A 24,550-nucleotide genomic window follows, 5' to 3' on the forward strand; every position below is an offset into this window, starting at 1 on the left:
TGAAAAACTAACTATTTTTGCCTTCTTTCTGATGGATTGCCATGTCACAATTATTAATGTCTCCAGCCATGGACATCAATAGCTGTGACAATTCATTTCAAATTTATTTATAATAATCATAATAAGTGTTAATTGAAAAAAATAAATCGTTTTATTCAAAATCAATAAAAATGGGAAATACATGGGCTGCTGCTTGCCTGCAATTCAGCGTTTGCTTTAACATAAAATACAGTGTTTTTATAATTTTTTATTAATAATTTACGTGTATAGATGCTATCGGCCTTCATTTAAACATTTAATAATTGTTTAGTAATTACTTTATAACATGCAAATATAATTTTTTTTTTTGTTTGGTTATTTTTTTATCGATTGCTGACATTTACATAAAAACTTGTAGATTGTTGATTTTTACAAAAAAAAGAAACATTATGCGATAAAATATTTTGTTTACTAGTTTTGTTTGCTTGTATTTTTAGGGGAAATATCTTGATGAGTCTTTTTTCACATTGTTTTTTAATTTATATTCGCCTTGTGATTATATAAATTATTTTTTTTATATATAATCATCATCATTGCCGTTGGCATGTGGATTCTGCTCCCTTTCCAAATCGTTAAGCCAATTGTCGTTTGTAATTTGAAAATGCCTGAAATTGTAGAGGGGTAAGCGACGCCATCTGTAGTTCAAATTAACATCTGGGTTATTTCCATTGCGGGAGGTCAGCTGCTCGTTCATATTCGCAGATTGTTTATCATTCCTTTGGTGTTTTCCATTTTCACTTAATCTTTTGAGGAGTAGATTTTCCAATTTAAGAATTTTCTCATTGTTGGTTTCATTGTTGAAATCGTTTGATGTCTTGGATGTATCGCTATTTTTTGCAGCACTTGTGTCATAGGAGCCTTTCACATTATCCTCAGTGCTATCGTAGGGCTGAAAGGAAATGTTATAAAGAAATGAATGATTATTTAGTATTTGTGAGAAAAATTCGAATATATCATAGAAGAATAATGTTATTTAAACATTTGGTTTTGCTCCCTTACCTCCTTTATAGCATTCAAATCAGCAAAGTCCACTTCATTAACCAGTTTTTTGTCCATATGCTGTAATTTGTTATTTCCGGAACGCTTACCATGGGCTAATTGAAAACAATGTAATATAAGTTTTGATACATATTTTTAATATTTTTCATAAAAATACTTACCACCCCAACAAGAGTGTCCGTATTCCAAACATGATCCTATTTTTTTTTTTAATAACAACAATTCAATTAAATATTTTTGTAACAAGAAAGACTTTTCACAAACAAGAACATTTAGAAATAAAAACCTTGTTGCACCAAATTCATAACGGAAAAGTACTTTGTAATGTTTTTCACAAAAATAACGTTTATTTGACTAAAAAGTTCAAAAATTAGCTTTTTCAATATACATACAATAATGAATTTGCAAAGTTTAATCTAGATGGCGCCAGGTAAAATTCTTTAATTTTTATATAGGACAGGTGTTAAGTGGAAATAGCATGGGAGGTACCGTTATATGGGGGCTATACGATGACTTGGACCTGCACAGACAATTTTCTGTCATAGGCTGTAGTATCCATTACGAACATCAAATACCAATTTTTAAACAATTCCGGTGAATAATGTCGCTAAAATCATCAAAGTACCGAAAATCGGGAAGTACCGTTATATGGGGCCTATACGAAAACGTGGTCCTGCACAGACAATTTTCTGTCTTCGGCTGCAGTATCCATTACGAACTTCAAATACCAAATATTTAACAATTCCGGTAAATAATGTTGCTAAAATCATCAAAATACCGAATATGGGGAGGTACCGTTATATGTGGGCTATAAGAAGACGTGGACCTGCACAGACAATATTCTGTCATAGGCTGTAGCATCATTACGAACTTCAAATACCAAATTTGTAACAATTCCGGTGAATAATGTTGCTAAAATCATCAATGTACTGAAAATCGGGAAGTACCGTTATATGGGGCCTATACGAAAACGTGGACCTACATGGCCAATTTTCAATACCAAGAGTCCTACAGACATAATATACATTTGAGTAATATTTCATCAACCTACCTCATTTCGTTCAAAAGCTAGATGGATTTCCAAAGACGACATAGACATAGATCTGATCAAGAATATATATACTTTGTGGGTTCTAAAATGTATATTTTAAGGTGTTACAAACGGAATGACAAACATAATATACCCTCCATACTATGGTGGAGGGTATACAAATAAATTAAAACAAGTAAGCAAAGGCTATAGTCGTGTGGGGCTGACCATGTAATACCCTACAACACTGCGATATGGTCGTCTCCATATGTCTAAATCCATTTTGGAGTATTTCACTTTTGAAATTATGTCACGGATATTACCCTTAGCATTTTAACCAGGCATATTTGTCCAATATTTACGCACTCCGTCGTGCTGTTAGTTAAAGCTAAATATAATCCAATGGTCATCCAAAATGCTAGACTTCTTCCCTATCCTTAACTCTCTTCTCATGTAAAATTCCGTGTCGACTGGTTTCAATTGTGTGATCAGGAAAATGTTTCTGTTTTTGGTTCATTTGAACCTCTAAATATTTTGCGATCATTTCCAAATTAAAGAGGCCCATTTGTATCTACAAAGTTATACTCATCTATAAGATTTGCATGTCTACGATATTTGGCTATATTTGGCAATGAAATCAGCATAAAAAGTCAGAAGTTCGCCATTTGTTTTTTTAAGATTTCGCCTGTAAGTTATTTTTAGCGCTTCGGTAGAATGGAAATGTTCGTATTCTTTTTAAACAAAAGTAGTGGCCCATTCTACTGTCCTAAACTCTAACTCCATGCGAGATTTCGTATCCTTTGGTTTCTATTTGTGACCTTTATAACGGCTGCAAAATCAGGAACATTTTTGTTCTTGGTCCATTTCAACTCCTAAATATATGGCGCACATTTTGAAAAACAATAGGCCTAGCCCTTCTGAGCCTAACCCTACCCGTATGGAAATGTTCGTGAGGATCGGACGATAATTACAATCTGTATATAATAACCCCAACCTGTGTTGTAAGGTAAAAAAGTATTACAAAATATACACTTCAATATTATAAGTCAAATTAAATAAATTGGCATTCTGAATTGACAAAATTTGTCAAAATCTGTCCAGCCATTCTTGAGATATAAGCATTCCAGCTAACATCCTTTGTATATACACATTGTATATATTTCGCTATATATAACCGATATATTTACTATCGGCATCTACGTAACGGTCAGAAATGACCTTTCTGATTAAAAATATTCGCGGTTTAATGGAAAATTTTACTTTTATATAACGTTTTATATAATGTTATGGTATATTTCACGCACTAAATATTATCCAATGACCATCCAAATTGGAAGGCTTCTGTCCAGCCCTAAGCTCTAGCCCCATGCTAACTTCCACGTCGATTGGTCTATTGCGACCTTTAGAACAACTGCAAGATCAGGACATTTTTCAGTTTCAACCCCTAATTATTATGCGATCATCTCCCAAAGCAATCACCCAACCTAAATGCGAAATTTCGTTAGGATCGGGGCATAATTGCGACCTGTAGAGTGATTACAAATTATCATGAACAGACGGGCGGACATACATAGCTAGATCGACTCAGATAGGAAGATCCATATATACTTTCCTATGTGGGAAACCAATACTTCGAGGCGTTACATAATTTTTGGGCCAATCAAACTTATAATACCCGCAACACATGGTGTTGTGGGGTAGAAAAATGAATTAACCATAGTTTCTTCACCAGTCAAAGGATGTGATGTATCGCTGGAATTTAAATACCCGCCTCTGGCGAATTCATAGAATGGTGTAGGGGAGGAGGAAAATAACTTTGGATAACTGACAGTTACTTAAAATTAGTCCATTTTATAAACCAGAATAGAAAGTCTTAAAGTCGGGCGGGGCCGACTTTATGATACCCTACACCACTTTGCTAATTTAGTAGAGCTGCGCATAACAATTAAAAGTTTTTATGGGAGAATTCAATCATACACGCTATAATTATAATTTAAAGTTCAAAGGACTAAATATGCCGAAGCATTTGTATCTTTTAAATTCGGACTTGTATTGCTCACTTGGTGCACAATTAATTTGAAATCGGATAAAGATATATATGGGAGCTATATCCTAATCGGAACCGATCTCGATAAAATTTGGCAAAGGTATTTCTGAGCTGTATTTGATATATTTCCCTGAATATCGTTGTTACAGAGTGCATATTAGGGCTGAGGGTAACAAATCTAACAAATCAGATGAAGAGTATATATGGGAGCTATAGCTATATCTGTACCGATCTTCACTAAATGTGACATACTAGCTTCTAGACTCAATTCGGTAGTAAGTGCCAAATTTCATCCAATTTGGGCAAATATTAGACGTTTGGTGCACAATAAAAATAAAATTTAGCAAATGTATTTCTGAGCTGTATTTGATATATTTCCCTGAATATCGTTGTTACGTAGTGCATATTACGGCTGCGGAGGACTAAAATAACAAATCGGATGAACAATATATATGGGAGCTATAGCTATATCTGAACCGATCTTCACCAAATTTGACATACTAGCTTCTAGAATCAATTCGGTCTTAAGTGCCAAGTTCCATCCCATTTGGACAAGTATTAGACGTTTGGTGCACAATAAAAGGTAAATCGGACGAAGTTATATATGGGAGCTATATCCAAATCTGAACCGATCTCGAAAAAATTTAGCAAATGTATTTCTGAGCTGCATTTGATATATTTCCCCAAATATTGTTGTTGCATAGTGCATATTACGGCGGCGGTGGACAAAAATAACAAATCGGATGAACAATATATATGGGAGCTATAGCTATATCTGAACCGATCTTCACCAAATTTGGCATAAATATTTTCAGGCCTAATTTGGGTGTATATGCAAAATTCCATACAATTCGGGCTGATATTACACATTTGGTGCACAATAAAAAGCAAATCGGACGAAGATATATATAAGAGCTATATTTAATTTTGACCGATTATCTCCAATTTCAATAGGGTTCGTCCTTGGGCCAAACAAAAGATCTTTGCAAAATTTCATCTGGATCGGGCAATAAATGCGATCTGTACTTTGTTTACAAAAATACATGGACAGACGGACGGACGGACATGCATAAATCTACTCAGAATGTGATTCTATGCAGATCATCAAAAGGAACTATGGGTCTATCTCGTTTCCTTCTGCCTGTTACAAACAAATGCACAAAGACATAATACCCTGACCACCTTGTGGTGTAGGGTATAAAAATCGGCATTCTGAATTGACAAAATTTGTCAAAATCTGTCCAGCCATTCTTGTGATATAAGCATTCTAGCTAACATCCTTTGTATATACATATTGTATATATTTCGCTATATATACGATATATTTACTCTCGGCATCTACGTAATAGTCAGAAATGACCTTTCTGATTAAAAATATTTGCGGTTTAATGGAAAATTTTACTTTTGTATAACGATTTATATAATGTTATGGTATATTTCACGCACTAAATATTACCCTAGAATTGATACAAATATATTTTCATATTTTACAAAGTTTGAACAAAATCGAAGGTCCAAAGGAGTGGACTAATATTACTCGTCTCCGAACTCGATTTGTTTGATAATAATGTTACGATGTACCAAATTTGGACGAAATTGGATAACCCTTTGAGTTATCCTGCAAATCAGGGAGACAGATGATTATACAGTCGGAGACTGCTAGATTAAAGCTAAATATGATAAGTGGATTTCGTCCAAATAGACCTGCAATGAAAACCATTAATTCGATAAGCTATATTTTGGCCGTATAAAACAATATATATCCTTTGTAGCAATAAGTCTGAGAGTATGAGTATCCATAATTTATGGATAAGACCATGTTTACGTTGGGCTTTTATTTTAGTAATATATGTAATTGACAATTTAAGCCAACTGAGGCTTTTGATCTTCACTAACAATTCCTAATCTGTAACATATTCAGGTCAAGTATCGACACACCTTTTTTCTTTATTTTTGGAATTCTTTGGATTAGATTAAAAATGCTTAGAAAAAATCAAGCCCCCAATTTCACAAACATTTGTTTCATACATTCGGTAAAATAAAAATAAATTTCAAACAAAAATAAATTTGATTTATGTTTGAGATTTATGTTTATAGAAGCATATGCCCTTTAGTTCTGCAAAAGTTATAAGAATTTAAATAGAATGTTTTAATGAGGCGCATATCAAGGTACCATTACTTGGAAGTAATATCTAATCATTGATCGACTCATCTCATCTTTGAACTTAATATTCTTGCAGGCAGATGTCCATTTTGGCAGAAGTATTAGAATTCCATATGCTTATTTTGCTAAAACCATATAATAGACAAACGGACTTGCCCAGATAGGGTATTTGGTATAATTAAACCCTAAATAGGTATATACGTATAAATGAGTTCAATTTTTTTACTTATGAAATTTAGTTCGTTGTTTGAAAATATTTATTTAAAATGTTAACTTTATTTATTTTTTATACCAATCAACTCCTTTGATTCGAGACCACAATAAAAAAGCAACAAATTCTCAGACTCCCATCGAGCATTTATGTTTTTTTTTTCTCCAACTTTTCAAGCACAACTTCCAACTCATAAATAATCATTTATGAAAACTTTTTAGACAATAAACAACACAAGTTGTATTAAAAATAACAACAACCACCTGTGGAGCGTTTGAGACACGTTAGTCCAGAGTGTGACGTTAACAGCCTTGTTAATAGGCCACAATGTTAACTGTTTAATATCCCACATGTATGGCAAACTTTGCATCTTTACAACTTCATGGCTTAGTTTTATGATTCAACTAATATTCTTTATTGAAAAAAAATAACTTTGTTGTTTTACAATTTGTTTCAATAAACAAAATATGTTTTTGATTTATTGTTAATCGGACTTATCATTACTAACTTTTGTAATGCAAAAAGTAATAATTGTGAATAACATGAAAATATGCAGCTAAACAAAAATATTCATCATTGCCGACTTTTTATGCTTAAAATAGTGTTAACCTTTACTTCCTCCACTACGACACTAATCATAGAAATTGAAAAATAACAGAAATGAAAATATTCACATAACTAACCTCAGACAGTGTTAATATTTTTTAAGCCATGACGATGAAACAACGACAACGACTACAAAATGAATGTTAATGCAGTGCCATGGAGCCGGCAACAAATCTTAATAAATGTAGTAGCATGCTGGAAGATTTTCTCTGTTTTTTAATATTCGACCTTTTGACTAAAGGCGAATGGAATGGAAGAATCAAGGGGCGGTGGTGGCAACCTAAACAAACATAATCACAAGGAATACATATGCGGCGATGTCCTTTGTAAGTCCCTGCTTTAAAAAAGGAAAACTGTGACAAAATGTTACTTTCTACTGCCACAGCAACAGTCATTGTTATTGGGCATACACCTCGAAGAGATGGGAAAGAATAGGTATTATGCATCACACGGGTCATTTCATGCAAATTATTATGAACATTCCATTTTAAAGGATGGTCATACTTTGGCAATAAATAAAATATACATGACTGTGATATCCTCGAAAATGCACTGTTAAGCAGAAAAAGACAAGACACCAAGACATTTCCCAGCTAAAAGAATAATATGAATAATAAACAAGTAAAAAGCTGTAAGTTCGGGCAACAAAATAAAATCGGTTAAAAATTTTTTAAAATCTTAAAAATATCGAACGTAGCCGTTATATTGGTGTCTACACGACGACGTGGATCTGCGGGGGCCCCGGGCGGGGCCGACTTTATGATACCCTACACCACTTTGCTAATTTAGTAGAGCTCCGCATAACAATTAAAAGTTTTTATGGGAGAATTCAATCATACAACCTATGATTATAATTATAGTTTAAAATTCAAAGGACTAATTATGCCGAAGGATTTGTATCTTTTAAATTCGGACTTGTATTGCCCATTTGGTGTACAATTAATTTGAAATCGGATAAAAATATATGTGGGAGCTATATCCAAATCGGAACCGATCTCGATAAAATTTGGCAAATATATTTCGGAGCTGTTTTTCATATATTTTCCCGAATATCGTTGTTACGGAGTGCATATTACGGGTGTGGGTAACAAATCGGATGAACAGTATATATGGGAGCTATAGCTATATCTGAACCGACCTTCACCAAAGTTGATATACTAGCTTCTAGACTCAATTCGGTCGTAAGTGCCAAATTTCGTTGCATTTGGGCAAATATTAGACATTTCGTGCACAATCAAAGGTAAATCGGACGAAGTTATATATGGGAGCTATATCCAAATCTGAACCGATCTCGATAAAATTTGCAAATGTATTTCTGAGCTATATTTGATATATTTCCCCAAATATTGTTGTTACATAGTGCATGTTATGGCTGCGGAGGACAAAAATAACAAATCGGATGAACAATATATATGGGAGCTATAGCTATATATGAACCGATTTCAATCAAATTTGGTATACTTATTTTCAGGTCCAATCTGATCGTACGTGCAAAATTCCATACTATTCGGACTGATATTACACGTTTGGTGCACAATAAAAGGCAAATCGGAAGAAGATATATATGGGAGCTATATCTAAATTTTGACCGATTATCTCCAATTTCAATAGGGTTCGTCCTTGGGCCAAACAAATGATTTGTGCAATTTCATCTGGATAGGGCAATAAATGCGACCTGTACTTTGTTTACAAAAATACATGGACAGACGGACGGACGGACATGCATAAATCGACTCAGAATGTGATTCTATGCAGATCATCAAAAGGAACTATGGGTCTATCTCGTTTCCTTTTGCCTGTTACAAACAAATGCACAAAGACATAATACCCTGACCACCTTGTGGTGTAGGGTATATATGACCACCTTGTGGTGTAGGGTATAAAAAATCGGTGAATAATGTAGCTAAAATCATCAAAATACCGAATATAGAGAGATGCCGTTATATTGGGGCTATATGAAGACGTGGACCTGCACAGACAAATTTCTGTCATAGGCTGTAGTATTCATTACGAAATTCAAACACCACATTTTTAACATTTATGGCGAATAATGTCGCTAAAATCATCAAATACCGAATAACGGGCGGTACCGTTATATGGTGGCTATACGTAGACGTGGACCTGCACAGACAATTTTCTTTATAAGGTTTTACTATCCATTACGAACTTCAAATACCAAATTTGGAACAATTCCGGTGAAAAATGTCTCTAAAATCGCCAAAATACCGAATATCAGGAGGTACTGTTATATGGCGGCTATACGAAGACGTGGACCTGCAAAACCAATTTTCTGTCTTAGGCTGCTCTATCCATTACGAACTTCAAATGCCGAATTTGAAACATTTCCGGTGAATAGTGTCGCTTAAATCACCAAAATACCAAAAAGAGTGAGGTACCATTATATGGGAGCTATACCAAAACGTGGACCTACCTGACCCTTTTTAAACACCAAAAGTCCTGCAGATATAATACACATTTGAGCAAAATTTGACCAACCTACATCATTTTGTTCGGAAGATAGAGTGATTACCACAGACGGATAGACGGACGGACATCACTAAATCGGCATAGAATTTCATGCTGATGAAGAATATATATTTTTTGTGGTGTCCTTTATATATATTTCGAGGTGTTACAATGACAAACTAATTTACCTTCCATACCATGGTGGAGGGTATACAAGGTAGGAAGAACATAATATTAGAACAATTAAAACACTAAGTTTGGTCAGGACGAACTTTTAGAGCCATGAAAATACCAAATATTGGGATCTAGCGTTGTATGGGGGCTTTCCTAACACGTGGACCGATATATCACATTTTAAATAACAACCATCCCAGACTCAATACGAATAACAGTGTCAAATTTTAATGCTCTACGTCAAATAATATGGACTGTATCATGATTATTTAGAGATGTTACAAACGAAATGACAAATTTATATCCTCCTTTGTAAGATGGAGGGTTCAAAGTTTTAAATTTCAATCTCCATCCGTTCACATAATACTGGTATTATTTTAGAAGTATAGTGCCATTTTAGAACTTTTCGTGATCTTATAGTTCGAATTTCCAAAAACCCTTTGGGACATATATGCTCCACTCTTTCCGTGGCTCTAATTTTTTTTTTTTTTTATTAATATATTTATTAATGCCTTCTATCTTAATTTGATATTTACATTAATTATGAAAATTATCAAAAATTTTTTAATTCATCAGGGTTCACCCAGTGGTTTGCCCTTAAAATATTACTGGAGTTCTATGATTCATATATAGTATAATAGTTCTTACAAATTTTAGGTATAATTGGCTAGAGTCATTAAATTAAATCTTGAGGGGCCCTTCTTCTCAATCTTGTGAAAGTTTCAGAGCTTGCCATTAAGTTTGCAGCTAAGGGGTTGGGATGTGATTCTATTCTCAGTTTGTAGTTTTGAAGTTGGTGTACTATTTCTTCTTGCACGGTTTTCATGTTCAGTTCCTCGTGTAATCTTTTATTCGTTACGAAGTATGGCGCTCCGGTAATTTTACGCAATGTTTTTGATTGAAACTGTTGCAGTACTTTGATTGTTGTATTGGAAGCAGTTCCCCATAACTGGATACCGTATGTCCAAATGGGCTTTATGATACATTTGTATATTAGTAGTTTGTTTTCGAGACACAGTTTTGAGTTTGAGCCAATTAGAAAATGCATTTTATGAATTTGCAAGTCAAGGGCTTTTCGCTTTGTTTTTATATGTGTGTGCCATTTAAGTTTATTGTCTAGATATAGACCGAGGTATTTAACTTCTTTCTCCTGAGGTAGTGTTATTTGATTCATTTGTACCGGTGGACATATTCCCTGGTTGAGGGTGAATGTTACATGGTTGGACTTTGTTTCATTTGTTTTTATACGCCAACGCTTAAACCATTTACAAAGTATGATCAGATATTTTTGGAGCAAACTGCTGGCCATGTCAGGATTTTTGTGCACTGCAAGAACAGCAGTGTCATCCGCGAAAGTTCCAATAACAGCAGTGTCAGATTGCGGAAGATCTGATGTAAACAGAAGGTATAATATTGGACCCATAACACTACCTTGAGGAACACCAGCTCTTATACACTCAAGGTTGCTGTTTTCGTCAATCTCGTGTACATAGAAGAATCTGTTTTGTATGTAAGATTTTATAAACAAGTAGAAATTGATGGGAAGAAGTTGTTTTGCTTTGTACAGTAAACCGTCATGCCATACTTTATCAAATGCTTGTGATATGTCTAAAAAGGCCGAAGTGCAATATTGCTTTGATTCGTATGCAGCATTTATTGTTTCGACTAGCCTATGAATCTGCTCAATAGTTCCATGACTTTTTCTGAAACCAAATTGGTGTGGTGGAATAAGTTTGTTTGCCTCAATAATAGGTGTTAATCTTTTAAGAAACAGTGATTCTAAAACCTTGGAGAGAATAGGCAATAAACTGATTGGCCGATAAGATTTAACTTGGTCTGCCGGTTTTCCAGGTTTTTGGATCATAGTAATTTGGGCTACTTTCCATTGAGGGGGAATAAAATTGCGTGTTAAACAAGCGTTGAAAATGTACGTGATAAGGTTAATACCATCTTGTGGAAGTTCTTTAAGAACTTTTGGAGTAATTAGGTCATATCCAGGTGCTTTACCAAGTTTTAAGGACTTTATCGCTTCCGAAACTTCATTTTTCGAGAACTTTTTTATGGGTAAGTCGAGTTGGTGTGGCTGATTTAGGTAATTTTTAATATAATCAGGTGTTTCTTCAGAGTTATTAGGCGTGAAGACGTCAAATAAGTGTTTTGCAAACACTGTTGCTTTTTCCAAGTTACTTTTTGTCCAGCTGTTATCAAATTTCCTAATTGGATAGCTTGTTTTAGGCTGGTTTTTGATATTTCTGGTTAACTTCCACAGGGAATAGTCTGTACTCATGGTTGTACCCAAATTTCGAATATCTCTTTCAGTGTTCCTTTCGTTTATACTTTTTAACATTTTTTGAAGATCAGATGTGGCTTTATTGAGTATTTTTTTGTCTTCTGGCGATTTAGTTTGTTGCCACCTTTTTCTAGCCTTTCTTTTTTCTGACAGCTTCCTTTCTAATGAAATATTAAAATTTGAGGGTTTGTCAAAGCTGCACTTAGGCGTGGAGTTCCATGATGACATTTGGATGACTTGAATTAGATGTTCAACAGCTACTGTAATTTCTTCGTCGGTTTTTAGGGAAAGCTTTTGATTTATAGTATTGCTGATTTGATAACGAAATAGGTGCCAGTTTGTTTTTTTATTGTGCAGTTTACACATTTGGTTTTGGTTTACATGTTGTGAATGTAGCACTAGAGACACTGGAGAGTGATCAGATGACAAGTCATAGCTAGTTACACATGTTTCTGAGTTTTCTGGAATGCCCTTGGAGACACAAAAATCTATGAGGTCTGGAGATTTATTTAGATCAGTGGGCCAGTAAGTAGGCGAATTGGGAGAAATAGTTCTTAAATTTAGGTCTTTTATAGCCCAAAAGAGTTGTCTTCCTTTTGGTGTTGTGAGGCGTGATCCCCAATGGACGTGTTTTGCGTTATAATCTCCGCAAGCTATAAACTTGTTTCCCAGAGTTTTGAAGTAACTAACGTATACATCTTTTTTTACGTTGTGCCTTGGAGGACTATAAAGTGATGAGACTGTAAGAGGCCCATGTATAGTTTGGACAATAATACTTGTCGCTTGTATTTCAGGTGTGCAGTAATGTCTTCCTTGGTGATGTTTTATTGTGTTTTTTATTAATATGCCTGAACCACCACGCGCCTTCCCAGATGGATGCATGACGTGATAGAAGTTATATTTTGGAATGGATAAATGGTTTTTATCAGTAAAATGTGTCTCAGATATAAGAAATATATCTATATTATTAGTTTGTAAGAAATTTGAAACTTCTAAAGTATGTTGTGATAATCCATTTGCATTCCAGAATATAACTTTTAAAATTTCCATTCTTTAGATGTGGGAAAGTTTTTCAGAGATACTCGTAAGAAGGTTTGACATTTGTTTCATTAGTATATTTAAACCACTCAGCATTTCATGTATTTCTGGAAGTTTATTAGTTGTTGTCTGTTGATTTTGTGGTTGTGTTCCGCTAGGTATTTGATTGTTTTGTATAGCGTTTCTAGCTACACTTGAATACTGGACGTTCTCCCTTCGCTCAGCTGAAGTGGAAGGATGCTGCGGCTCTAATTGCTCATTTATTGTTTTCCTTAGAGAAGGGTAATGGTGAGTATAAATTTGTTTGTAAACAGAGCAACCTTTGTAATTTGCAGGGTGGTTGCCATTACAGAGAGCACACTTAACTTCATTTGCCCAGTGTTTTTTAGGACAAGACCTACTTTCATGGGGTCCTGCACATTTTACACATATCGGTTTTTTTCGACAGTATGCCTTTGTATGACCATGTTGTTGACAATTAGTACATTGTGGAATAATTTTCTTAGGACGTGGTGGTTCAAATTTAATTATATTTGACATTAGTTTTGTTATTGAGTATATATCCTTATTGTTTGGCTTACTTACCAATACCAGTTCAAATAGAGGAAGAGGCTCTTTTTTGTAACGGCTTTTTATGTTCCATATATTAGTTACTTCATGGCCAAGGCGAGAAAGTTCATTTTTGAGGCATTGAGTGTCTATTGAGGGATGCATGTTTCGCATAATTACTTTAAAACCTCTTTCACACTTTGGTTTGTAGGTGTAAAACTCAGTATTCTTCTGTTCTAATTCGCTGACAATTCTTTTGTATGTTTCATGTGTTTTTGGTTGGATCTTGACCTGCTGCTTACGAAGAGTTTTGATCTCGTACTCATTTGGGACAGTCTCTGACAATAGTGCAATCAGAGGTTGAATATTTGAAACTTTGTCAACGAATATTGGCGGTGGTTTAAAAACCTTTTCAGGGGGGTTTGAAGATGGTAATGGTTCATTTTCACTATCAAGGACAGCAAATTGATTAGTATTTTTTGGGGTTTTACTTAACCAGTAGTTATTCCCAGTTGCTTGTTTTTTCTTATTTTTGCCACTTTGTGGGCTTTCTTGTTTTCTTTTCTTGTGTGTTATTTTTTGCCATTCATTGTCTGGCTTGGCATTCTTGTTTTCATCTTCAACGAAGTTCTGAGTTTGCTTTTCAAAGCGACCTACTTCTTCTTGAAGTTCATCTTCATCCGTTTGATAGGAGTCAGGTTTTTTGTTTAATTGTAGTTTCAAAAATTCTACATCTTTTTTGAGTTGACTGCAAAGTTTCTCATATTTCTCATTCCGTTCAGTAAGTTCGGCATTAGCTTTCTCCAATTGTTGCAATTTATTTAATCGGCTCTAATTGCAAATTTTAGAATTGTAGTTCTTTCCGTTTCTCCCATACAAAGTATTCAATTTCCAGTACATTTTAGTACTTATGGTACCTTTTTATAACACGCTTGCTAATCTCGTTCAAAATTTCATTTTTACATCTTTCCATAATATCCTTTTATCCCTTCTTACAACAGTCCTGATAAACGTACTGTAATCCATTCAAACTCTTTTGCTAAGAATAACGACAAAATTTCTGTATCAAAAAAGAAAACACTGCACAAAAGTCTCAGGTGAATATTCACATGCGTTAATCATATGTGTTGAGAGGACATAGCAACACCATTCAGAACAAAGACAAAAAGTAGGCAAAAGGAAAGGATAACAATGATGCTGGCAAAGATGATGGGCAAAAACGAAGCTTCCTTGCACACAAATAAAGTTCAGTGACATTCCATAAAGAAAGTCATATTTCAGATCATAAATATTTGCTTAAAATTTCGTTTTTGGGATATTATTTACTTAAAGCCTTTGGCAAAAACAGGGAGAGAGATGGCCGTCCACAATAAAGAAACAATTTGCGTAACCTCACCAAGAATTAAAGGGAGATGATTTGGGGATGGCACAAGCAAACATTCAACAGGCAATTTATTGCCACTCTGATAATGTGTCTGTTAAGAGTTGAAGTCTGTTAAGATGAGACATTAACGTGTCTATCCTTATCTGTTATCATTTGGTTGTCTAGATGCTGCTTCTGCTTCTGCTGTTGATGATGATGACGATGATGAGGTATTTATTAGATACGTAAGTGCGCTTCTTTGTGTAATTCCGCAAAGGGATGTGTTAAAATGTTTATGGATTAAATCATTTCGGCTTTCCGTGTCGTGGTCGACGATGCTGGTTGAAGTGTTCTGTCCTGTCGTCGATTAGTATATTTGAAATTATCCCGTTATGGTCAGATGAATGACGATTGCATATCCGCCATCGTCGTATAAAACTCATTAAAATGCCGGTTGTAACTCTGGTCGCCCTTGTTAAAACTTAAGTAAAGGGGAACATTAAAAATGTGTGTGGAAGGATATGCCCACTTACACATGTTAATACATTAAGGCAATCGTTGCGATGTGACAGCTTTATGTGTATATGGTGAAGTAACCCATTCATTAATATGTGCTTGATTTATAGGCCAAAAAATGCAGATGGTTATTACATGTTTTGTCGCAAAGGGGTATTGAAGTAAAAATATGAAAAACAAATTACTTTTTGATGCATTTTTTTAACTCTGTTTTTAATACTTTTACCATAAACGGAAAAATTGAAATTTGGGTCTCAGTGGTCTAAAATTTTTCTATAAAATTAAAATAAAAAATACTAGAATATGATAATTCTTTTCTTTTGTGAAGATTTAAAATCCTTCCAGTATGTTCCAGCATTTGTTTGTAACAGGAAGAAGGAAGCGAGATAGATCCATAGTTACTTCTGAGGATATTCATAGAATCACTTTCTGAGTCGATTTATGCATTTCAGTCCGTCCATCGATGTATTCTTGTGAACAAAATGCAGGTCGTATTTATTATCCGATTGAGATAAAATTTTGCAGACGATATTAGTTAGGCCCAAGGACGGGTCCTATGAAAATGGTGACAATCGGATCAGATTTAGATATAGCCCCCATATATCTTCAAACGATATTGGGTTAATTGTGCACCAAATGGCTAATATCAGTCCAAATGACCTGAGTTTTGGCACATCCGACTGAATTCATCCTTGAATATACAGGGTGAGATGAAAAAACTGCATCCATCTTCAGACTACTTGAAAAATGAGCTCGGGGTAAAGCCATTAAAATTCCAAAATGTGCAAGAACTTACACCGCAACAGAAAGAAAAAAATAGACTCAAAAGAGCTAAAGAGTTAGTTCGCTTGGCCGAAAGTGGTGAACAGCCGAATTTGGTTTTCTCCGATGAGAAAACATTCGTTGTCCAGCAATTTGTAAGCAAACAAAATGATCGTGTTTACTTGCCAAAGAGGTCAGCTGCAAAAGTGCACCTTCGGTTGGCCACCACCACCAACTCAAGCGCCGGCCATCGTGATGGTGTCGACCGCCATAACAGCCGATGGTCGCTCTCCGCTCGTTTTAATCGTCCGTGGCATCAGAATAAATGCCGAATATTATCGCGAAATTGTTCTGGAGGGTGTATTAAAGCCTTGGGCCACAGACGTTGGACATTCCAACAGGACTCAGCACCATCGCACTCTGCAAGCGCCAGCCAAGAATGATAACAAAATGTGGTTCATTTCCAGCTCACAATTGCCACCAAAATCTCCGGATGCAAGCTCTTCGTCGGTAATGGGCCAAAATACCGCAGAGCAACATTCGGGTAGAGTGTGACGGTTTCATTGGCCGTTTAAAGGCCATAATTCATGCCAAAAGTGACCAATTCGAACAAATCTAGACTTATTCTAAAATTTGTTGCTATTTTCGACATTTCTTGCTTTCATTCAATAAAATTAAAACAAAAAAAAATGTAAAAATTATGGTGTTTGATTTTGTTGCAGTTTTTTTATCTCACCCTGTATAGTAGATCTACTGAATCTGAGGCTTATTTCGCATTTTGTGAGAGTCTCTGTTATTTTCTTTGTAAGAGAGGTACTAGAAAGGGTGGACCGATATCTACCGTCTTCTCAGCAGATCTTGTGTTAATAGAAATATTAGGATGTGACGAGTTTGAAAAGAATCGAATGTTCTTTTCGTGTTTTATGAGTAACATGGCTATTCATAATGTTGGCCCGCCGTAGGGAAGGTACCCGAAGGAGTGGACAGATATATCCCATCTTCTCACCATATTTTGTATAACTATGCAGATATATAGAGATGTGTGAAATTTGAAGACAAAGTTACATTTATTTCACATACGATATACGATTTATAATTATTCAAAATTTTGACCCTTTTTTGGAGAAGTACTTGATAGAGTGGGTCGATATTGTTCGCACCTGACGTAGCACAGGCAAAAAATGGAACTTACAAAACAAAGAACTTTGCACAAAATCGAATGACCCTTTCTCTTTTTATGAGCTTAATTAATATTGACCCTTTTGCAGGGGGGACCAGAAGGAGTGGGTCTATGTTTTCCATCTCCAAACTCGATCTAAGTTTGATAATAATATTACGACGTACCAATTTTGGACCAAATCGGATACTCCCTTCGAGAGTTTCGTGCACACTAGACGGCCAGACAGGCGAATGGAAGGACACATGTAGATCGACTCAAAATGTCCTGAAACGTATTTGGTCCAAGGAGACCTAGGGTCTAAAATTGTTATTTCGATGAGACAGATTTTGATCGCATCAAATAATAGATGTCCCTGAGGGTATAATTTGAGGCTATTAGGCAGTATACGTATTGTTATATTGCAGTCCAATAACGAAGAAGAAAACCTGGAAATAGAACTCGTTTGGTAAATGTGAACCGTTAGATGGACAAAAGTCGTTGAATAAATGGCTGAGACTTTCCAATCAGGTAATTTTCTGCCATTCCTTTCCCAAAATTATGAATTTGAAGCTATATGCCAAGATTTCTTATAATTAAAATTTAATTATTGATGCACAAGTGCTACATTTTCCGGACTACATTTATTGCGTAAAATAAGTCATAATTTTGAAAAGAAAACGGTTAGGGTGCATTCTTTTGCTTCCTGGTCACATATTTCTATCGTCGAATAACACCTATTCAATTTATTGCAGGTATACTCTTTAACATAGTAACAGCCTGTCATTTTTCCGCTGTACTTAAGTAGTCTTCTGAAAACAGTAAGCATTTACAAAATAATACACCTACGCGCTAGGATCCTTCCCTTCATTCACGGCTACATATTTGATATTACACAAATAATTTGCATAATAAATCATATCAAATTTGACCTTTGATGAATTCCGATTAATAGCAAATTAACAATCTATTACCATCAACAATATGATGTTCAGACAAGCGATAAACAATAAATAGTTTCATTATCTAATCATTAGTGTTGTTGATGATGGTAGTTGGCTGGTTACTTGTTAAAAATATTCAACAATTTGATTAGAATACACGCATTTTTATTACCAGGATCAAACTTCAACAAGTCAACATAGTCGTTAACATTGTTATTATGGTCGTTGTTAACAGGTCCTCTTTGTTTATTTTGTACAGCAACAAAATCAATGATAGATAACGGTTTAATGTAATAAATAAAAACTAATCAAACTAAGTTACGATGATAAGCAAACATCCATCACCCATCCTCCAACGACGATCCAACGACAACAACCATTGCAATTGGGTAATAAAATGTTCCACAATAATTATTGGTTCCATTGAAGTGGTTGGGTTCCTGCCTATCTCCTGGAATGCATTCTGACTCACATTGTGGAAGGATGGAATTTCCATGAACTAACTAACCTACCACCTATCATTAAATTGCCATCGTAAATTAATCCCCAACTGAAAATCGCCAACAACTGGAGAAAAGAACGCAAGATATTGCCATGCCGTCGATATGACGTATGAGTGTATGTGTGCGTGTATGTCAGTATTTGCATTGTTTACCTCGCCTGTCGTGAGAAAATTGCAAGATGTCCCGAAAAAAATCCCTTTTGGGGAATTGAATTAACGGTTTTTTTGGTTAGCGTAAAACAATTGTTTTCGCTTGTTGTTCCATCTGTTCTGACCAGATAAGCTAAAATTAGTCGGGGCCAAAGATGAAGTGACGACAACGCAATGGCAATATCGTATTTTAGGGGAAATTTACCATTATCTGAATGTTTTGAAATGTTTACATGTCGCGGTGCTCAGTGTTATGGCTCTTCAAAGTCTGCCATTTCAATTTGTTATCGGATAATTGAATATATTTTCATATGTGATTGTAATAGGAAATTCATTTTTTATGCAAAAGAATGCAAATTGGACACATTTTTTTAAGCCAATAGGTTTATCAGGGCCTTTATTTAAAGTCAGCATGATTTAAAATTCATTTCAATTGATAGGAAGGGATCTATTGAAGGTCCGTCCTCAGTTGAACTTAAACCGTCGCACTGTGATTAAACGAAAAAAATTATTGTCATAATTTTCTATTTGGTATTTGAAGTTCGTAATGGATACTACAGCCTATGCAGAAAATTGTCTCGCACGTTTTCGTATAGGCCCTATATAACAGTACTCCCCTATATTCGGTATTTTGATGATTTTAGCAACATTATTCACCGGAATTGTTTCAAATTTGGATTTTGAAGTTCGTAATGAATACTACAGCCCAAGGCAAAAAATTGCCTGTGCAGGTTCACGTCTTCGCATGGCCCCCATATAACGGTACATCCCGATATTCGGCATTTTGATGATTTTGGCGACGTTATTCACAGGAATTGTTTCAAATTTGGTATTTGAAGTTCGTAATGGATATTACAGCCTATGACAGAGAATTGTCTGTGCAAGTTTACGCCTTAGTATAGCCCAAATAAAAAATCAGTACCTCCAAATATTCGGTATTTTGATGATTTTAGCTACACCTTTTTTCAAGTTTTGCATTTGAATATTCTAATGGCTTGTGACAAAAGTTGACCATGCAGGTCCACGTCGTCGTATAGACCTTAATATAACGGCTACATTCGGTATTTTTAAGATTTTAACAGCATTTTTGACGGATTTTATTTTTTTTTAAATTGTCAAATTCATTCCAAATGGTGGAGGGTAATCAAAGATCGGACCCGCCGAACTTACAGCTTTTTTTGCTTGTTTTTATTTTCTTTCTCTTTCGAGACGATTTTAATGATCTGAAGTTGGCAGAAAAATCGAAAGCCGCGTTTCGCCGTTGGTTAAGCGGCTTCTCAGGCATAATTGGTGTGGATAATGGCCTACAAGTGCCGTTATTTGTTAAGTAGAATTTATTGCGAACATCATGTGATTAAGCATATGCAAATTACACACCAGAAACCAACCAAGTTCGATTCAAGTCCTACTAGAAAATTCAGTATGTGGGGTCGTTTTATTGGAATTAATAAGACCTTCAACTTGGCCTTTTCGGTGAAAGGAAAAACTCAACATTTTAAGGAAATGTTTGGTACATATTTCCAATCAGTTCCTGTTTTAAATGTTAAAATTTTCCAAATACCTCTCTTATCTGGGAAAATATATGGCAATGTAAAATTTTAGATATTACCAGAAAATCGATTTATTTTCTCCTGTTGCCAGGCGTTCTTCTAACTCTCAATGTTCAATTCTCCATATTTCTGGCAATATCAGAACTATTGTGAATATGGAACTTGGCATATCAAATTAAGGTGAGGTGTGGAAGGGAAACAAGAATATTTTTTTCGCTTGTTATTCAAATAAGTTTCCAATTTTCACCATATTCTTCAGATCCAAATATTTTTCTGAAATTAGATAACGGTTTATAATAGAACACCCCCAATCTCTTACAGTCCCAAAAGCGGGAAAATATGTAAAAAAAAATCCCTCATTAGGAAATTACTTTGTCCCTTTTACTCCACATTTAACATTTTTAGATATTTTAGAATATATTGACAGCAATTGAGAGCACACCGGAAATAACTAGCAATGAAGGAACGAAACATCCACATTTTCCTCATTAAAGGGATCGCTGTTTAAAATAAACCTGTCCATCTAATTTCGAAAAAAAAAATGTTGTCTCAAAGATTGAATTTTAAGTGGAATTTTAAAATTAAGACTGGATTTTCATTAACATTCTAGCAACTAATTTTGAAATTTAGATACATAGCCTGAATAAAAAAAAACATTGCAGAAATCTAATTTAGAAATACTTAACTGAGAAATAGATTGGGCCAAAAATTATGTGAAACCTCAAAATATTGGTTTCCGACATAGGAAACTATATATGGACCTTCTTATCTCGCCGAGCTGAGTCGATCTAGCTAAGTATGTCCGTCCGTCCGTCTTTCCATGTTAATTTGTAATCAAAGTACAGGTCGGAATTATAGCCCGATCTTCACGAAATTTAAAATGGAGGTTGGGTTAAGGTCAGAATAGAAGCCTATTGTTTTGGGAGATGATCGAAAAATATTTAAGGATTGAAATGGACCATAAACAGAAAAAATTCCTGAATTTTCAGTAAACCAAGCGGAATTTCGGATTGAGCTAGAGTTTAGAGCTAGGCAGAAACCTACCAATTTGGACGGTCATCGGACAATATTCACCGGACAATTTCACAAATATTTTTAAAGGTCACTACTGACCATTACAGTTATGCTGATAGCCAAGATACCGGATACGTAGCGAAATAGGAACAATATTTATGTAAATGAAATTGATGTTAGTTATTCCGCCTATAAGTCAAAAACCGCTGGACGGATTTTGATAATTTTCACCAATTTGCAATGACCTTTTGCCCAAGAAGGGTTAAATCTATTAAAATCGTGCAACCATAAAAGTAAATATTTTTTACTAAAAATTTTCAATTGTTGTCACATTTTTTATCGCATGCTATTTTTATACCCTACAACACTTTGTGTTGGGGGTATTATAAGTTTGATTGGGCCAAAAATTACGTAACACCTCGAAATATTGATTTCCCAGATAGGAAAGTATATATCTCGCCGAGCTGAGTTGATCTAGCTATGTATGTCCGTCCGTCTGTCCATGTTAATTTGTAATCACTCTACAGGTCGCAATTGTGGCCCGATTTAGAATGGAGGTGGGGCTAGAGCTTTGGGCTATGCAAAAGCCTTCCAATTTTGATGGTCATCGGGTAATAATAAAATGATAATGATAAATAAAAGTCAAATTTTCCATTAAACCGCGAATATTTTTAATCCCGGCGAAATCACAAATAGACGAACAGGTCAATTCTGACCGTTACGTAGATGCCGATAGCAAATATATCGGATGTATATAGGGAAATATATACAATATATATATACAAAGGAGGGGGACGTTAGCTAGAATGATTATATCTAAAGAATGGCTGGACCGATTTTGACAAATTGCATCAATTCAGAATCTCCTCTTGGCATAAAAGTATAAAATCTAAAAATATCGCATAAAAAGATGCCAATAGATTTTCTTGTATTTTGTGACATTTTTTTATTTTTTCATATTTTTTATCGCATGCGATTTTTTTCACTTTGACTCATAATATTGAAGTGTAGGGTTAGGCATGGAAGGGCTAGGCCTTTTCTCTTTAAATATGTCCGCCATATACTTTGGGGTTGAAATGGACCAACAACTAAACATGTTCCGTTATAAAGGTCACAAATAGATACCAAAGGACACGAAATCTTACATGAAGTTAGAGTTTAGGACAGCGGGTAGAATGGACCACTACTTTTGTGTGAAAAAATACCAACATTGCTTACAGATGATATCCGAAATACACAAAAGGCGAACTTATGGCTTTTTATGCTGATTTCGTTGACGAATATAGCCAAGCATCGTAGACAAGCAAATCATATAAGTGAGTCTAAATTTAGAGATACACAGGGGTCTCTTGCTTTTGGAGATGATCGCAAAATATTTAAGGATTCAAATGAACCAAAAACAGAAAAAAAATCCTGATCACACAATTGAAGCCAATCGACACGCCTGAGAAGAGAATTAAGGACAAGGAAGGATTCTAACATTTTGGATGGAAAATGGACCAAAACAACTAACAGTATGACGGAGTGCTTAAATATTGGGTCAATGTCTCGTGACATAATTTCAAAAGCGAAATCTTCCAAAATCGATCTGGATATAAGGGGGCTTTTAACATATTGTAGTGTTGTAGGGTATCACATGGTCGGCCCCGCACGACTATAGCCTTTGCTTACTTGTTTCAATTTGACTTACAATTTTGAATTGTACATTTTCTAAAGTTTTTCTGTACCCTGCTACTCTATGTGTTGAGGGTATTATACACAGGTCACAATTATCGTCTGATCCTAACGAAATTTGGCATGGGGGTAGGGTTAGGATCAGAATTGAAGCCAATTGTTTTCGTCTAGTATTTTAAACGTCCGTTGGATTATATTTAGCTGTAAAATGGATCACAACTTTCGTGTGAAATTGTTTTGAATGCCTTTCAATACGAGGGAATGCGTAAATATTAGGCAAATGCCCCCGATCAAAAAGCTAAGGGTAATTTATAAAATTTATATTTTTTTAAAAGCCAATAGTCAATATTTCTAAATATACAATTTTTATAAAGTTCAGCTGCACTGTGATGTTATCAAAGGTTCCACAACACCTTCCGTATTTAAAAATAATGAAACGGTTTAATATGTTAATTCCATTGAACAACTGGATCTTAATTTGGTGCAACAAGGGATTTGAAACTCGAACGTTATAAAACAAAACACTTTTCAATTACCTTTAACCGATGTATGTGTTAGGAGAAAAAACAAAAGGACACAGTAGATAATTTTAAATGTCATTGTGCTTTTTCTTGTGATTCCTTTTAACCAATTATTTAATACAAAATGTCTCTGCTTTTTGTAATATGTTACACGGCTACACGTCTTTTTTTTTGGTTAAAAAGTATTCGTTTTTTGCGAAATATTTTTTTTTTTTTTTTTTTTTGAAAACTTGTTGATATCTTCGTTTGAATTTGTTGCGTGTTCTGCGGGGCGGACTTATTTCCGTTAGAGTTTGTGGTACAATTTAAACTGTCGACCGTAACTGAGTTTACATGGGGTTTTTATACCAACAGTCATGCCATGGGGAGCAGCAACATAACAACGGCAGACATACAGGCTGAAGACCAGCAATAGAAAAAAATCACATGCTACCTTTGAAACGGAGATACACACACACACATACCGAAACATTCCTATACAATATACTCAGACGCACACACATCTGTCTAAAGGATTGTATGCTGATAATGGATATGTTCGTGTGGCTAATAATACATAGAAAGGAATTTGTTGCAAGAACAGATAACGAAAAACGACCATTGGACAGTGTTACGGAACGTTGCATATTTTTACTTTACATTTTTCTCTTAAAAATACAATTATAAGAAGTAAATAACAGCTGTAGCAATGCGGGGGCGACCATGTGATACCCCACAATACTACAATATGGTAGAGACCCCCTTTATGTCCAAATTAATTTTGAAAGATTTCGCTTTTGAAATTA

The 24,550-nt window shown here is 34.9% G+C and overlaps 1 protein-coding gene across 1 annotated transcript; it reads right to left on the minus strand.

Annotated features, from left to right (window-relative positions):
- Positions 1-24,073, minus strand: LOC101898812 (neuropeptide CCHamide-1). The gene is made up of 4 exons (XM_005177955.4): positions 23,781-24,073; positions 1,200-1,235; positions 1,039-1,133; positions 1-928 (listed from the first exon to the last, which is right to left on the minus strand). The coding sequence occupies exons 1-4, from the start codon at positions 23,842-23,844 to the stop codon at positions 554-556; spliced, it is 570 nt and encodes a 189-aa protein (XP_005178012.1). The 5' UTR covers positions 23,845-24,073; the 3' UTR covers positions 1-553.
- Between the last annotated feature and the right edge of the window lie 477 nt (positions 24,074-24,550).

Source organism: Musca domestica, unplaced genomic scaffold (assembly GCF_030504385.1).
Source record: "Musca domestica strain aabys unplaced genomic scaffold, Musca_domestica.polishedcontigs.V.1.1 1, whole genome shotgun sequence".
NCBI lineage: Eukaryota > Metazoa > Arthropoda > Insecta > Diptera > Muscidae > Musca > Musca domestica.

Coding starts and splice junctions, on each gene's coding strand:
- LOC101898812 (XM_005177955.4), bottom strand. CDS start 23,844: ATGACATTTAAAATTATCTACTGTGTCCTTTTGTTTTTTCTCCTAACA. Junction 1,236..23,780: donor AACACATACATCGGTTAAAG/GTAATTGAAAAG, acceptor AAAAAAAAATAG/GATCATGTTTGGAATACGGA. Junction 929..1,038: donor ATTTGAATGCTATAAAGGAG/GTAAGGGAGCAA, acceptor ATTTCCTTTCAG/CCCTACGATAGCACTGAGGA.